At 59.3% G+C, this 13,958-nt stretch overlaps 1 protein-coding gene across 17 annotated transcripts in view; it reads left to right on the top strand.

Moving 5' to 3' along the window:
- EP400 (E1A binding protein p400) overlaps positions 1–13,958 on the top strand; it is a 76,529-nt gene that overhangs the window by 30,177 nt on the left and 32,394 nt on the right. For all 17 annotated transcript variants that reach the window (XM_036220299.1, XM_036220297.1, XM_036220296.1 and 14 more), the window contains 12 exons: positions 102–151; positions 534–591; positions 1,361–1,450; positions 4,935–5,042; positions 5,833–6,023; positions 6,269–6,446; positions 7,478–7,614; positions 8,540–8,709; positions 9,007–9,181; positions 9,269–9,405; positions 12,393–12,579; positions 13,609–13,775. In XM_036220299.1, the coding sequence (XP_036076192.1) occupies positions 102–151; positions 534–591; positions 1,361–1,450; positions 4,935–5,042; positions 5,833–6,023; positions 6,269–6,446; positions 7,478–7,614; positions 8,540–8,709; positions 9,007–9,181; positions 9,269–9,405; positions 12,393–12,579; positions 13,609–13,775 (1,648 nt within the window). The remainder of the gene's footprint in view (positions 1–101; positions 152–533; positions 592–1,360; positions 1,451–4,934; positions 5,043–5,832; positions 6,024–6,268; positions 6,447–7,477; positions 7,615–8,539; positions 8,710–9,006; positions 9,182–9,268; positions 9,406–12,392; positions 12,580–13,608; positions 13,776–13,958) is intronic.

Raw genomic sequence — 13,958 nt, 5'->3', positions numbered from 1 at the left:
GGGCAGCCGGCGCTGCCAGGAGGAGGGAGGGAGGCAGGGTGCAGTGAGCGATGTCGCCTGCGCCCGATGGTGAGCAGGGGCCATGTCACCTGTCTTCCTAGGAAAAGAGCCGAGACCGAAGGGACGGGAGGCCATCCCAGAGCGGCTTCTGGTAGGTTCAGGGCGCGCCACACCCTGGGGGCATGAGGGAACGCAGGTCACGCCGGGCATCAGGTGGGGCCCTCGTGTGGTCTGGAGACAACGCGGGTCTGGTGTTGCTCCCGTTTGTCACGAAGTCCGTCTGCTCGGGGAGAACACTGGCTCCTCAGCACGTTGGGCTCGGGGGTGTTACCTTGGTTTGGGGAGGCGCAGCTGAGCGCAGCGTGGACTCGCTCTCACTCCACTGCCCAGGCCCTTCCTGTGGCCAGAAGCGCAGTGGCAGCACACTTGTCACAGGCCGTCTCCGACCCCCGGCGTGCGCATGAAGCGGACATTTGTGCTTCGGTCTCCGTTTTGAGCTTTCAGATCGTGGGTTTGCATTTTTATCGTTTCAGGATTTGGGAGTGCCTGGAAGAAAACGGAAAGCGAGCACATCTCTCACCGATGACGAAGGTCTGTCTCCGGTGCCCTTCGCTGTCCCCTCCGCAGGGCTCTGAACTCAGGAAAGGGGCGCCCATGTCAAGTACAGCCACGAGCAGGAGCCCCGTGGCAGACCGGGTGCCTTGGCAGGGCGTGGGGTGCTGGCCCATGGCACAGTGAGAGCACAGGACAGAGCGTGCGTCTGGTTGTTGCTTGTGGGGGACGGGAGGAGCCGGCGGCGGGCTGGGCCGGGCCAAGAGCAGGCCAGCGGACCTGGCCAGGCCCTGGATGGCGAGGGCTTGTGCTCAGCGGAGACATGGCCACAGGCGGGCTGCTTTGCGGGGCGCTGGCTGGCTCCGCGGCGCAGGAGCAGGTCTCTGTGGGAGTGAGTGTGGGTGCAGCACCAGGCTGCTTCGAGTCACAGTGGTGAGCTGGGCACGTGAACTGGACAGTGCCATGTTTGCAGGGACCCCGGACAGCATGCTTGCAGGTCGCCCTACAGCGGGGCCTAGCAGGCAGACAGGAAGTTTCCCCCTGCAGCCTGTTCTGGCCTGAGCAGGTTTGTCGTGTAATGAAAGGCCAGGCTGTGTTTTATACCTTGAGGTGGATAGGAGAGGATGGCCTCACTTTTCTGCTCACTCAGTAAATGGTTATTTCCAGAGTTGAAAGGATTGGATCTAGCTTCTTTAATAGCCATGCACGCGGTTTTGAAACTGTGTAGCGGGTGATGGGTAATCAGAAAGGAGACGAAGTGACTTCGTGTGACGTCTGTCTTACTGACGCTTGATGGCTACCATTTCAGTGGAAGATGAGGAGGAGACGATTGAAGAGGAAGAAGCAAACGAAGGGCTCGTGGACCACCAAACAGAGCTGTCTAACTTGGCTAAGGAAGGTAGGCCAGGGCACCGCGCCGCCTCGTTACACACGCGGTGCGGAAGACACAGTCAAAACCACACGGAAGGGGGACGCGAACCCAGCACCCGCATGCAGTGCGGCGGGCCTTGCTCACCAGCACATGGGATGCTGGGCGCTCGTCCCAGCGTGACAGCACCCTCGTCTCGCAGTGGTCACCTGAGCAGCTCTGCCCCCAGCACCTCGCGTGTCCCTGAGCACACTGCTTCTCTCAAGTGCGTCAGGGTCTCACACGGACGGAGTCACACGGCGCTGGGGGTGCACTCAGTTCTGTGCCTGTGTTTTGCCCATTGTCATGCGTCGTGTGAACTCAACTCGGCCTCACTGCTGCACAGTACCCCACATGTGCCCGTCGCGGAGGTCCATCACGGAGGTCCACTGGGCTGCTCGTGGGCCCACGCGCAGGACCCGGGCCGGGGGAGCGCGCCGGCCTGGCCAGCTGGCCAAGGCGTGCCAGAGCGCGGGTGGCGTGGTGGCAGCAAGCTGCGCGTCGCCTGGGCCCCTGGTGTCCAGCCCTGCGTCTCCGCCCGTCCGGCGTGGGGGCACGGAGGGCCTTGCCCGTGGTGTGCGGGCCTTCCTCCCCGAGCGGACCCGCGCATGCTTCTCGTGTGTTCTGATCACACGTTTTCTGTCTGTTGTGTGTTGCGGGGACGTTTACCTATGCGCGTTCTCTTTCATGCTTCTGTTTTAACGTAGTTGAATCTGTCGCCTTTGTTTATAGAAAACCTCTTTTACCTCAAGGTTTCGAGCATGTGTTCTTGTATTAGTTTTTTTTTTATTTTACTCTCATCCATTCTTTAACCCGCTGAAAATTGCCTTTGTCCGTGGTGTGAAGAGCGTGATCCCTTCCCCACATGGATGGCCGTCCCAGCACCGTGGGGCAGGGCCCCTCCCCTCCGGCACTGACGCGCGCGGCCCCTCCTGCCACCTTTATCGTGTCCCTGGTCACCACGCCAGTGCTGGCGCCGTTCTTGAGACGTGCATAGGGGGCCCCCTCCCCACCAGCTGTGTTTGAGGAGGGTATTGACTGTGTGGTCTCAGATATACCTCAGAGCAGTCAAGTTTCACAGAAAAACCAGTCGGGAATTTTGATTCGAATTTAGTTGAATTCATGGATATTTGGTGAGAGTGGCATAGTTATGAATTTGAACATTTCCAGTCTCTGATCGAGGTACACCTCTCCCCTACGCGGGTCCCGACTGGTTTGTAGTAAAAGGTCATGGTTGAATGTTTCCAATTAGATTTACTTCTGGGCGCATTTTGTTTTTGAGGTTGTAAATCATACATTCTTAAAATTATATTCTTCATTTGTTGCCGGTATGTGGAAATGTAGTTCGTTTTCATTTTCTGATCTTCCATCCAGCGGTTTTGCTGAGCTGTCGTGTTAATTCTGTAACAGGCTCTTCATCTCTAAAGAATAGCGCTTTTTCTTTTGTAATCCTGGTCTTTTTGTTATTCTGCCGTAAAGTGTGAACCAGAGGGTGCTGGTGGTGGACGCTTTTGGCTTGTCCTTGACTTAGAAGGGACGTTGTCCCCGGAGAGGAGCACACCGTGGTGCCACTTCTGGTCCCGAGGCTCAGATCCAGCGTTGTGTTTTCTCTCGGGCCCGCTGTCGGCCGCACTTGTTCCGTGCTCTGCCGCAGTGCGTCCCGAGTCCAGCGAGCATCGTGACTTGCCGGTCGTGGTGACTCAGTGCGTCAGCATGCGCACCACGTCCTGCAGGCCTGGAGTCGGGAGCAGCCTGGCTGGGTTCCGGCTGGGTCCCCTCAGAGGGCTCACTTCCCTCTGTGCGGCTCGCCCCCTGCTGCCAGGCTTGCTGGCTCTGGCCAGCGAGCCCAGTTCCTTGCATGGGGCAGAGTGTCCTTGAATGGGGACTTCCTTGTGGGGCAGAGTGTCCTTGTGACATTGGTGGCTGGTCTCCCTGCAACCAGCAGTCCATGAGCATGCAGCATGTCTTATAGCTGAGCCCTGCCAGCTACTTCCTGTCACACACACTGTCTGGCCGTCCCGGGTCAGCGCTGGCTGGCATGAGGCTGGCGATGCTGAGCGTCTCTGTCCGCAGCCAGGCCTTTTTCTTGTTCAGGCACCTTGTGCCCAGCTGGGACCTCTCCATGCTTCACTTGTTTCTAAAAAATTTAATTATAGGTCTCTAGGTTTTTATCTAAATGGAAGAATCTTTTCTCGCACTGTATCTTCTAACTAATTTGTATACATGAAGGCTCTTGACGTCTGCATGTTGACTTTGTCTCAAGACCCCTTACCGAATTCTTCCATGGCAGTCATTTCTCAGTTATTCCTCCTGTTTTTTCCTACTTAGCTGTTATCTGACGTGTATGATGTTTCCTATTAGCATTTTGTTATGGAAACATTCAGATATGCAGAAAATCTGAAAGACCCTGATTTTGACACCCACAAATGTACGCTACCACCTAGGGTCTCCAGTTTCCAGCCAGGGTGGGGACCGTAAGCAATCCCGCATCTCGAAGCCGCTGGGTTTTCATTAGTCCTCACTGCACATGCTTCGTCCCCAGCACTGTCATTCTTGGGCACGTGCCCGTGGCAGCCGTTGCCGTGACCATGGACCTTGATGACATGTAGTGTGCATGCAGAAAAGTCCGCCGAGGTCCTTCTTCTCTGTCACCTGTGGGGCACGTTGCACCTGTATGAACGTTGTTCTAGTCCAAGTTTTTGATCACTTCAGACATGGGAGCGGGCTGAGAGGGCGGGGTGACATCTGGCAGCTCCCCCGCGTCCGCACTGGTTTCTGGAATGTGGAGCAGCTCCCTGTCCCCCACCTCCCCACCCCCACCCCACCAGGGTCTGCAGAATCGGGTCACTCTGCTCGCCAGTGCCGCAGTTTCGGAGGTGTTCGCTGATTGGATTGGGGATGAAGGGTGTGCTGTCTGATTTCCAGATGCTCGCGACAGGGGTCTGTGAACCCTTTTCCAGCATGTGTGTGGAACAGCTCCGTGCTCGCTGCTTGCCGTGATTGGCTTCCCTCCGGTGGGGTCTCATCGGTTAGGGCCAGTTCCTTATGCGGAAAGTGTAGCAGTCTTTTGTCAAACTTTTCAGACCTTTTTTTTGTTTTATTTTGTTTGACTTTTTGTATTTTTATGTATTATAGCTACCAATTATTTTTCATCGATAGATTTACTTTACATTTATTAAGTTATTCTAGAAACATTCCTTTTATGAATAAAAATTCATTCTCATTCCAAAGATTTTCATCTTCATAAAGAAAACATTTTAGATCTTTTATCACTAATGAGCAGTTACTAGTTTTTGAGAAAGATAAATGTGCTTTTAGAAAATAGAACTTTTCCTAAGGACTTGTTAAAAGCCAGGGAGAGGAGCGTGTGTGAGAAAGCCGTCTCCATTGCTGTGGGCCTCCTGGCTGGCTTCCTGCCCAGCTCCCTGCCTCTGTCGGTGCGAAGTAACCACTTCTCTCCCTCAACCTTTTCCAGCTGAATTGCCCTTAATTGATTTGATGAAGTTGTACGAAGGCGCCTTTCTGCCCAGTTTCCAGTGGCCCCAACCTCAACCCGATGGCGAGGAGACGAGTGAGGACGAAGGTGTGTTCTAGCATCTTCAGGGGGCTCGGCTGGACGCGGCTTCCTCATGGAGGACGGGTGCCTGGCGGAGTTCAGAGGCTCCCTTCATTTTCTTTTAGCGCAAGGAAAGCAAAAATTGGAAGTGCACTTAATATGTAATTTTATACTGAATAGAATTCTGTCAAATTCTGTGCTCTTTTTATTTATAAACTTAGCACATTTATCAGAGCACTTGATCAAGTTGTGAACAATTGATTTTCTCCACATTTATAAAGATAGCATCGTTTTAGGGGCTAGATTTTCACCACGTTTATCGAGACTGTGGAGTGCGTGTTTAACACAGCAGTTTCGAGGAGTTAGTTTTACTTTTGTGAGACATCCCGAGCACACAGACCACTCCCAGCGCGGCCTGCTGCTTTTCCTGGCTTCCATCTCGCCGTTCTGACCGCCGGCCCTGGCGCCTGTCAGCGGGCCGAGGCACGGCCGGGCCGTGGGGGCTGGGCAGGGGCGGGCTGGCCTGTTCCTGGAGACGCTCCGTAGTGGTGGTGGAGGGGCGGTCACTAAACCTTTAGGCGCCTGTAAATCTGCTGATGAGACGAGCTCCTGGTTGTTACACGGTGTTTTCCAGTTTTGCCCGAGGAATTTAGGCTTGATAGTTTAATAAGTTTCTGCCCGTTTATCTGGATAGCATCGTTAGGTGTATAAAGTGATACAAAATAAAACACTCAATTCTGTACTTTTTTTTTTTCTTTCGATGTTAAGTCAGCTCATAAAACAGCAGCCGTCAACCCCATTTCCCCACTGTTCACAGATGTGGAAGACAGCCCAGGGGACCAGGAGGGCCGGAAGGATGTGGTTGTCATAGACTCGCTGTTCGTCATGGACCAGTTCAAAGCTGTAGAGAGAGTGACTGTCGGGAGACCTCACACAAGGGACATCGCGGAGGTGACTGCCATGGCCGAAGCCGTGCTGCCCAAGGGCAGCGCGCGGATCAGCCCCACGGTGAGGCGCGGCGCTTTTCGGGAGGGCCTTTCGGGAGGGCCAGGTGCTTCCTGCTTCCCCACCTGCTCCTTAGCCCTGGGGGCACAGGTTGCGGGGCGGGGGGCATGCTGGCCTTTCTGTTCCTGTCATCGGTAGTGTTTTTCGTGGCTTTCCGGCAGGCCCGTTGTGTGGCTGGCTGCACTTGGGAGGAGAGGGAGAACTGGCGATCATTCTGGGACGTGCTCACTGGCTGTCTGTTGCTGCAGGTGAAGGTGAGCGCCCCGGCTCTGCTGCATGGCACGCTCAGAGAGTACCAGAAGGTCGGCCTCGACTGGCTGGCCAAGCTCTACCGGAAGAATCTCAACGGCATACTGGCAGACGATGCCGGCCTGGGGAAGACGGTGCAGATCATCGCTTTTTTTGCCCACCTTGCTTGTAACGAAGGTGAGGGCAAGTGTTCGGGACAGCAAGCGTTTGCTGGCAGACTGGAGGCCATGCGCCTATCTGAGGGGGGAGGGGCCTGTCTTCTCTGCTCCTTGGCTCTGGGCTCTAGTTTAGGACCCCGGGGAACAGGCCGCGTGAATGAGCGAAGGCTCGCGCACAGTCAGTACCAGATGAGGGAACTTACTGTTATTCGAAATCCGATGTCACGTGAGGCCCAGCGGGCCGTGACCGAGGCTTTGTGACTTCCTGTCAGCACGTGGGTGGCAGAGCAGGCCACATAGCCTCTTGCTGCCTCCGCGTTGGCACGAGCCAGCGTGACCGGGGTCGTGCCGCTGTGGCCCACCGCCACCTTCCTCGTGCTGCCGCTTCAGCCTCTGCGTCCACAGCCCCGTCTCCCCAAGACCCCCTGCTCCCGGTGGCCACAGCGTTCTCAGGCCTGTTCACTTTCCTTCTGGGTGGTTCTCTTTAGCGTGGTGCTGATACTTTGCCTTTCGGCAGTATGACCATTGAGGTGTGCCTTGCAGATTCCAAGCCTGTCGTTTCTGTTTTCTTGGTTTATGCCTCATTTCTAGCACAAGAGTTGAAATTCGTTACGTATTACTCTAATAATTTAAAAGCCCTGTTTTTCAGAACGTGATGGAAACCACATCTGCTGGGCTGGGATGGGCGTGTTCTGGCTGGAGGTCGGGCCTTGCAGTGAGCGCGCCCACGGGGGCTGGGGCAGCCTCGGGCTGCGGGCCACTCTGCTGCTGGCTTCTGAGCGTTGGCCCTTGCAACGCGACAGACTCACGGGAGGGTTGCTTATTTTTGAATAAGTGCTCATTTGGTACCGATGTGTCCAGTCATCTTCGCCGATTGCCTGCTGGGAGTCTGGCCTGGACTCCTGAGGGCGGCTGCCGACTCCAGGTTGCATGGTGGCGAGGACACCTGTGCATCCCCACACACACCTCTGGAGCTGCTCTGAGTCAGTGCCAGGGCCCCAACAGCAATTGTAACCACAGAGGAGCATGCTGTATCTCTTCCCTCCACAGGCACCTGGGGCCCTCACCTGGTCATCGTGAGAAGCTGCAGCGTCCTCAAGTGGGAGCTCGAATTGAAGCGTTGGTGTCCTGGGCTCAAAACCCTCTTGTATGTTGGCAGCCCCAGAGAGCTCAAAGCGAAGAGACAGGTACTTCGGTTTAAACATGAAACAGACTCAGACAGAAAACCATCTGGGTGTCTGCAGGAGACAAATTTCAAAATGTCAGGATGTGCTTAGTAGCGTAATTACTGTGAGATACCAGGCCTTGAAGTTGTTCCTGGATTCATAACACCTTTAAAGCATCTGCTACAACTGACATACCTGTTGCTACCTGCAGGGGGCCACAGGTGCAGACGACCTCATGTTCACTGCCCAGAAAGGGAGGGGATTCCCTTCCAGAACTAGAGCGGGCTCCCTTTAAACTCTAGGCCTATGGGCTCTTGAAGGCATAAATGAGAAATCGATGCCTCCTCATTCTGAATTAAAAATTTGTAAATAAATTCCCTATGCGTGCTTGAGGACTACTATAACGTGCAGTAAGCTTCTAGAACAAATGGCTGCATGTACTAGAGTCTCCGTCAGAGTGCATCACACACAGATCACAGTTGCTCCCTGAAGATGAAACGCTGGCTTATCGTTAGACTACCGTGCTGAGTAGCGTCTGCAGAAGGGGTACCCGGACGTGTCGTTTCATTTTCACTGTCTCCGGTTACTCATTTGCTTTTAAAAAGCTCATAATGCAGTCTAACTGCAGCGTAGGTTTTCACGTTTCCCACCACCTGAGTTTTCCCCTTGCTCGGGTTGTAGCCTGTAAGAGCCAGTCCCACTTCCGAATGCTCTGCGATAGCAGATCGTTTGTTTTCCAGAAACAGTTGTTCACGCCTCCAGAGCTGCCTCTTAGTTTGTCCACACAAGCGCTGTGGCTTCTGGAGGAAGAGGCGATAGAAATGGGCCCTCGGCCCGTTTCCGTGCAGTGAGAGAACGAGTGGGGTGGTCGTGGGTGGCGGGCAGGTTGGCTCGGGGCTGATCCCATGGGTGAGGAGACACCGAGGCCTTGTTCTGTGTGCGACAGGGGTGGACCGAGCCCAACAGCTTCCACGTCTGCATCACGTCCTATAAGCAGCTCTTCCGGGGCCACGCGGCCTTCAGTCGTGTGCGGTGGCGGTGCCTGGTCATCGACGACATGCAGCGCGTGAAGGGCCTGAGCGAGAGGCACTGGGAAGCCGTGTTCACCCTGCAGAGGTCTGGCCCGTGCGCCGCTCCGCGCGAGCCTCGGGTTGACGTGAGGGGGCCTGGGGAGGAGGCTGGGGGCGGCGGGCGTGCACAGAGTTCCCTGTGAGCTGCGGAGTCCCCTCCGCCCCTCGTAGCAGTCGTGCTGGGGACACGAGAGTGTTCACGTCAGCCCCGGCTTCGCGCCTGTGGCGCGTGGTAGTCCCACCCCTCAGGACCGTCACCGTCCCATCGACCGTCTTCGGAGCAGGCGGCTCGGCCCCCGCTCCCGGCGTCTGGGCCCCCTGACGCACGCCCCTCTGTGCACAGCCAGCAGCGCCTGCTCCTGGTCGACGCGCCGCTGCATAACACCTTCTTGGAGCTGTGGACCATGGCGCACTTCCTCGTCCCCGGCATCTCCAGGCCCTACCTGCACCTGCCCCTGAAGGCCCCCAGCGACGAGAACCAAGACTACTACCACAAGGTGGTCATACGCTTGCACAGGGTACGTGTGGCCGCGGGGGCGGGCGCGGGGCGGGCCGCCTGCGCGCGTGGCGCCACGGACACGCAGCAGCGCGCCGTGTTCCCCCAGGTGACGCAGCCCTTTATCCTGAGGAGAACCAAGAGGGACGTGGAAAAGCAGCTGACGAAGAAGTACGAGCACGTGTTGAAGTGCCGCCTGTCCAACCGGCAGAAAGCCTTGTACGAGGACGTCATCCTGCAGCCCGAGTGAGTGCGGGGTCGCCGCGCCCTTTGGGGACCCGTGGGGGGCATCTGCTTCTCCGGGCTTGGCAGCAGCACCGCCCCGCCCGCCCGCGGTCCCTTCCTGCTTCCCACGTGGTGGCTCCGCCCCGTGTGGCTAACCCAGGCACGGCCGGCCCCTGGTGCCCAGGCCCGGGCCTCGCCGCCGGCCCCTGGTGCCCAGGCCCGGGCCTCGCCGCCCATCTCGCAGGGCTTCGGTTTATGCGCGTGTGGGAGACTTGGGCTGACGAGCAGCGCGTCGTTCCACAGCCACACACAGGGCCCAGTGCTTTGGCCTTCAGGCCTCGGGCCTGCCGCGGCCACTGGAAGGGCTGCACACAGAGTCCCGGCCCCCCAGCAGGTGCCCAGGACTGCACGTGGGCCTGAGCCCCGTGTGTGCTGTTTCCTCTCCACGGCGTCACGGATGGAAGCCCGTTCTCACTGTACATGCCGGCAGCTCAGCAGACAGTCGTTCTTGTTCATTCGAGGGCTTTGTCCTTTGCACCCATAGGAGGGACTTTGCGGGCTCTCTTTCGCGTGTCCTCTGCCAGCATCACTGCTCTTGCTCTTTGGGGCTGTCACGAAGAACAAACCGGGCGACTCGAACGCATGATGGTGGGTCTGACGCCCGAGTCTGCTGCTCCGTGACGGACAGGCAGGGGCATCGGCAGCAAGACCCGGGGCAGCAGGGTGACTCAGGCCTGGGCGGGGCAGCCCTGGCCGTCACGCTCTCCGTTTTACTGAGTTTAGATTAAAAAAAAAAAAAGCAAACACATAGGATTGAAGTTCTGAAGTGCTCAGTGGTCACACCTGCTTTGTGTCTTCTCACGGGCACTGGGAAGTCACACAGCTCTCACCAGCTTTGCCGCTCGATCCCGGCCTGAAAGGCCACTGATGTCACTTCTGCACCGGTCAGGTGACACTGGCGGCTCGCTGGCTCACTCGTGCCGCTCCTTGTGGGAAGGAACGTGGCAGCTGGGCACGGAGCCCTGAGGTGGCCGGTGCCAGTCTTGGGGCACAGGCGGTGTGCGGGCCTCCGTTCGAGAGGGAGGCAAGGTGAACAGCAGCCCTCCACGACCAGCCTGGCGGCCTGGGCACAGCCTCTGCTGCGTCTCCTTGCGTGACGCAAGACGCGGCGCGGTTACGTCGTGGTGTACGCAGACGTGTCGGCACCGCCTGCACACGGGGGACTTGCAGACAGCCAGGCCGGAGCAGCAGGGCTGCTTCGCGTGTTGTAGGACGACGTGGGTGTGCGTCCTCGCTCCCCGAGACGTCATTCCTCAGACGGCTCTCGACACGCTGCCTCGGTGGCTCCGTTTGTCACTTCAGTCGAGAACAGCTGCCGTGACACCCCGCGCCCTGACAGCGTCCGCAGTGGCGCACGTGCCTCCTGAGCGCTGGGGGAATTCTGCACGCGTGAGCACAAGTGCCACGTTGGTAAAGCCTGCGCATCAGGACCCCAGCGTCGCCTCAGTGGCTGAACCTGTAGCTTACGCGGCAGTCAGCGCCGGTCCCAGGGGTACAGACCCTGGGCGTCCCGGCACCGCCTGGTGCAGAGCCACACTCAGACGTCTGGGCCGTTGCTCTTTGTTGGTTGCCAGGAGATGGGGCTGCTCTGCATTGAGGGGTGACGACATCGTCCCGCTCTGTGGGCGTGAGACACTCTGAACGCCTGTGGCAGAGGCCCGTGATCTGGGACCCACTGGGGACGGCGGACTCTAGGCTGCCCTGTGGCATTTGGTCTGTGGAGCCATAGGACGAGATACTCAGGTGTCCGGGTGCCTCTTTTTCCCCGGAGCCTGCTGGGCAGCAGGGAGGTGGTGAGCGCGCCCTTGCCGGACCCCCACGTAGCCCCTGAAAACTGACCGCCTGGGCCGCAGCCGAGCCATCCTTGCCGGGGGTGTCGTGGGCCCGGGTCCTGGCGTGCTCCGCAGTGCACACGGCGTCTCCCCTTCCTCTGTGCTGTGGCTGTGGTCCCTCCCGCTTCTCGGGCGCCCTCGTCCCCTTCCTCCGTGTCCCGCTTCCTGGCGTCTGTGACGAGCCCCCGCCGCGCGCACACACGGGGTCAGAAGGCTGAGCTGCGGTGCTCGTGGTCTCCTTCCTGAAGACGTCCATCCCGCACGCTTTGCACAGCCGCCTGTGCGCCTAGCACCGCTCCCTTGTTTACACCTCACGCTGCGGCCTGTCCCAGCATGCCAAGAACTCCCAGTGGTGGAGCTCCGAGTGGACCATGCCTCCGTGGCGGCCGGAGCTGTCCCTGAGCACTGCAGGCGGCGTGGACTGTCGCGGAGGCCTCCCCAGGCCTGGTTCTTTCCTTGGCTCCTTGCTTGAGCCGTGGTGCCGTCGGCGCAGCTGCTTGGCTGCAAAGCTGTCTGTCCTTCGTCACCTTGTGGTTCCTCTTCCCCTCGTTCTCCCGCCTCTGCCCCCAAGTCTGCAGACCCCCTGGCCCCTCCCCGTCTTCCACACTTCTTCCTGCCTCACCTGTTGGGCCCTCTGCTCTCTGGGTGACACTCGAGGGCGCCTGGGCCACTGCCCTGCTCCCTGTGCAGCTGAGGCCTGGGTGCACCTGGGCCGTGCGCCAGCCCGCACGCAGGACGCAGGCTAGCGGTCCGGCACCCCACCCGTGGGGGCGCGAGGGGCGCACTGTTCCGTGTGTTCCCCACCGCGCGTCGCGCATCCTCTTCCCCGGTCCGGTGTCCTCGTCCTGAGCCCAGTGTGGTGGCGCCACGGCCTGGCGTGCCCGGCGCGGTGGGACGGAACCCTCATGCCCGGCGCCCAGACGTGCGCTTCCTTCCTCCTGGCTCCCTGGCGTCCGTCCTGTGTCGTAGGGGCAGCGATGGTCCAGGGGCTGTGACAGGAGTCGGGACCTGAACGTGACGACGACTAGTCCACCCGGGGCGTGCGGGTCGCCAAGTCTCGGGGGCGAGCGGAGTGCCGGGCAGCCGCCCGCCCTCACGCGCATCTCCCCCACGCAGCACCCAGGAGGCGCTGAAGAGCGGGCACTTCATGGGCGTGCTGGGCGTCCTCCTGCGGCTGCAGCGCATCTGCAACCACCCCGGCCTGGTGGAGCCGCGGCTGCCGGAGTCATCGTATGCGGCGGGGCCGCTGCAGTACCGCTCGGCCGCCCTCGTCCTGAAGGCGCTTGACTCGGACTCTTGGAAGGTGAGTAGGGCCAGGTATCGGCCACTGTGGCCTGACTTTTGGTGGAGGCTAGTGACCCCGTGATGTGCCTTCTCCTCGAAACGGATCCACTTCCGAATGGACCCAAAGGGGCACGTCACCCAGCCCTGCGCATCCCAGGGGCCGTGGGAAACGGCGCGGTTCAGCGCATGGGGCAGAGCCAGGCCTAGGGCTGTAGTGACACCCGCTGAGGATGCGGGAGGTGTCTCGGGCGAGTGCCGGTCACTGAGTTCCCTGCTGTACCCCCCACCCAGCCGCTCGGCTCCTGCCACAGGCACTGGCTCAGAGGCCTAGGGCCTGGGACCCACTGGTGTTCCGGGCTTTGTGGGGGAGGTCCAGTCCCCCCGAGCACGTGTCAGGGCCTGGGCTCAGGCTTGGTTGGACCTTCTGAACTGCCAGGCTGCCTTCCGCAGCGGCCGTCCCTTTCCACTCCCGGGGCGAGGGCTGGGGCGTGTCGAGTGTGCGCGCCTCGTCTGCGTCCCTGCCAACGCCTACCGTTTACCCCTTTTGATTCTCGCATCCTGGTGGGCGAGGCTGCGCTTTCACCACTGGAGTCTGAGAGAAGCCTGGGAGGTGGCTCGTGGGGTGGCCCCGAGCTGGCAGCTGGGGCAGTGCATCTTGCTCGAGGAGTGAGCGTCCCCTGGGCTCAGCCGTCAGACTCAGCGACGTGCCCCGCGTCCACCCCTGCCTGGATCAGTGCTCCGGGCCGGTCCCCAGGGCCCCTCCTCCAGGCCCCCCCGGATGGGGCCCAGCATCCCCAACTGTCTGCACTTCTCGCTCCTCCACTGAGTGGAGTCTTCTCCATTCCCACTGCCCTCAGGGTGACCAGATACCATCATTCCTGTTTTAGAGACGGGGAAATCGAGGCACGCTGAGCCTGAGAGGTCAGGGTTGGCGTCGGGGTCGGGCCGCTCAGGGCCTGGTCCTTCTGTCTGGGAATGTAGTTTGATCGTTGCTCAAGCGCTTGTTCTGCTGCCTCGTAGCTAATTTTCTTTTTCTTTTTCTGCTCAGGAAACTGATCTTTCTATATTTGACCTTGTTGGCCTGGAAAATAAAATGACTCGCCACGAGGCGGAACAGCTGTTTAAGAAGAGGGTGACGCGGCGACTCCTCGAGGAGCTGTCCTCTGCTCCGCCCCCTTTGGGCAGGCTGCCGGCCGTCAGGCTGAAGCCCAGCAGGTGTGTGGTGTAGAGCGTCGCCTCCTGCTCACCGTCCAGCTCTCGCTGTGCCCTGGCCGGTTGTGAGTTGGCCCTTGGGCTGTGGAGCCTGGGTGACGTGTCCCCTGCCCTGGCTGGTGGTACCCTGGCCCAGCAGGGAGGCCTGGGCCAGGTTTGAGTTGCCCCGTGGGAACCTGGCTATGG

The sequence above is a fragment of the Rousettus aegyptiacus genome, unplaced genomic scaffold, assembly GCF_014176215.1.
Source record: "Rousettus aegyptiacus isolate mRouAeg1 unplaced genomic scaffold, mRouAeg1.p scaffold_m13_p_5, whole genome shotgun sequence".
Taxonomy (NCBI): Eukaryota; Metazoa; Chordata; class Mammalia; order Chiroptera; family Pteropodidae; genus Rousettus; species Rousettus aegyptiacus.
The sequence above is the reverse complement of the archived record's forward strand: the minus strand, read 5'-3'. Positions and strand labels throughout refer to the sequence as shown.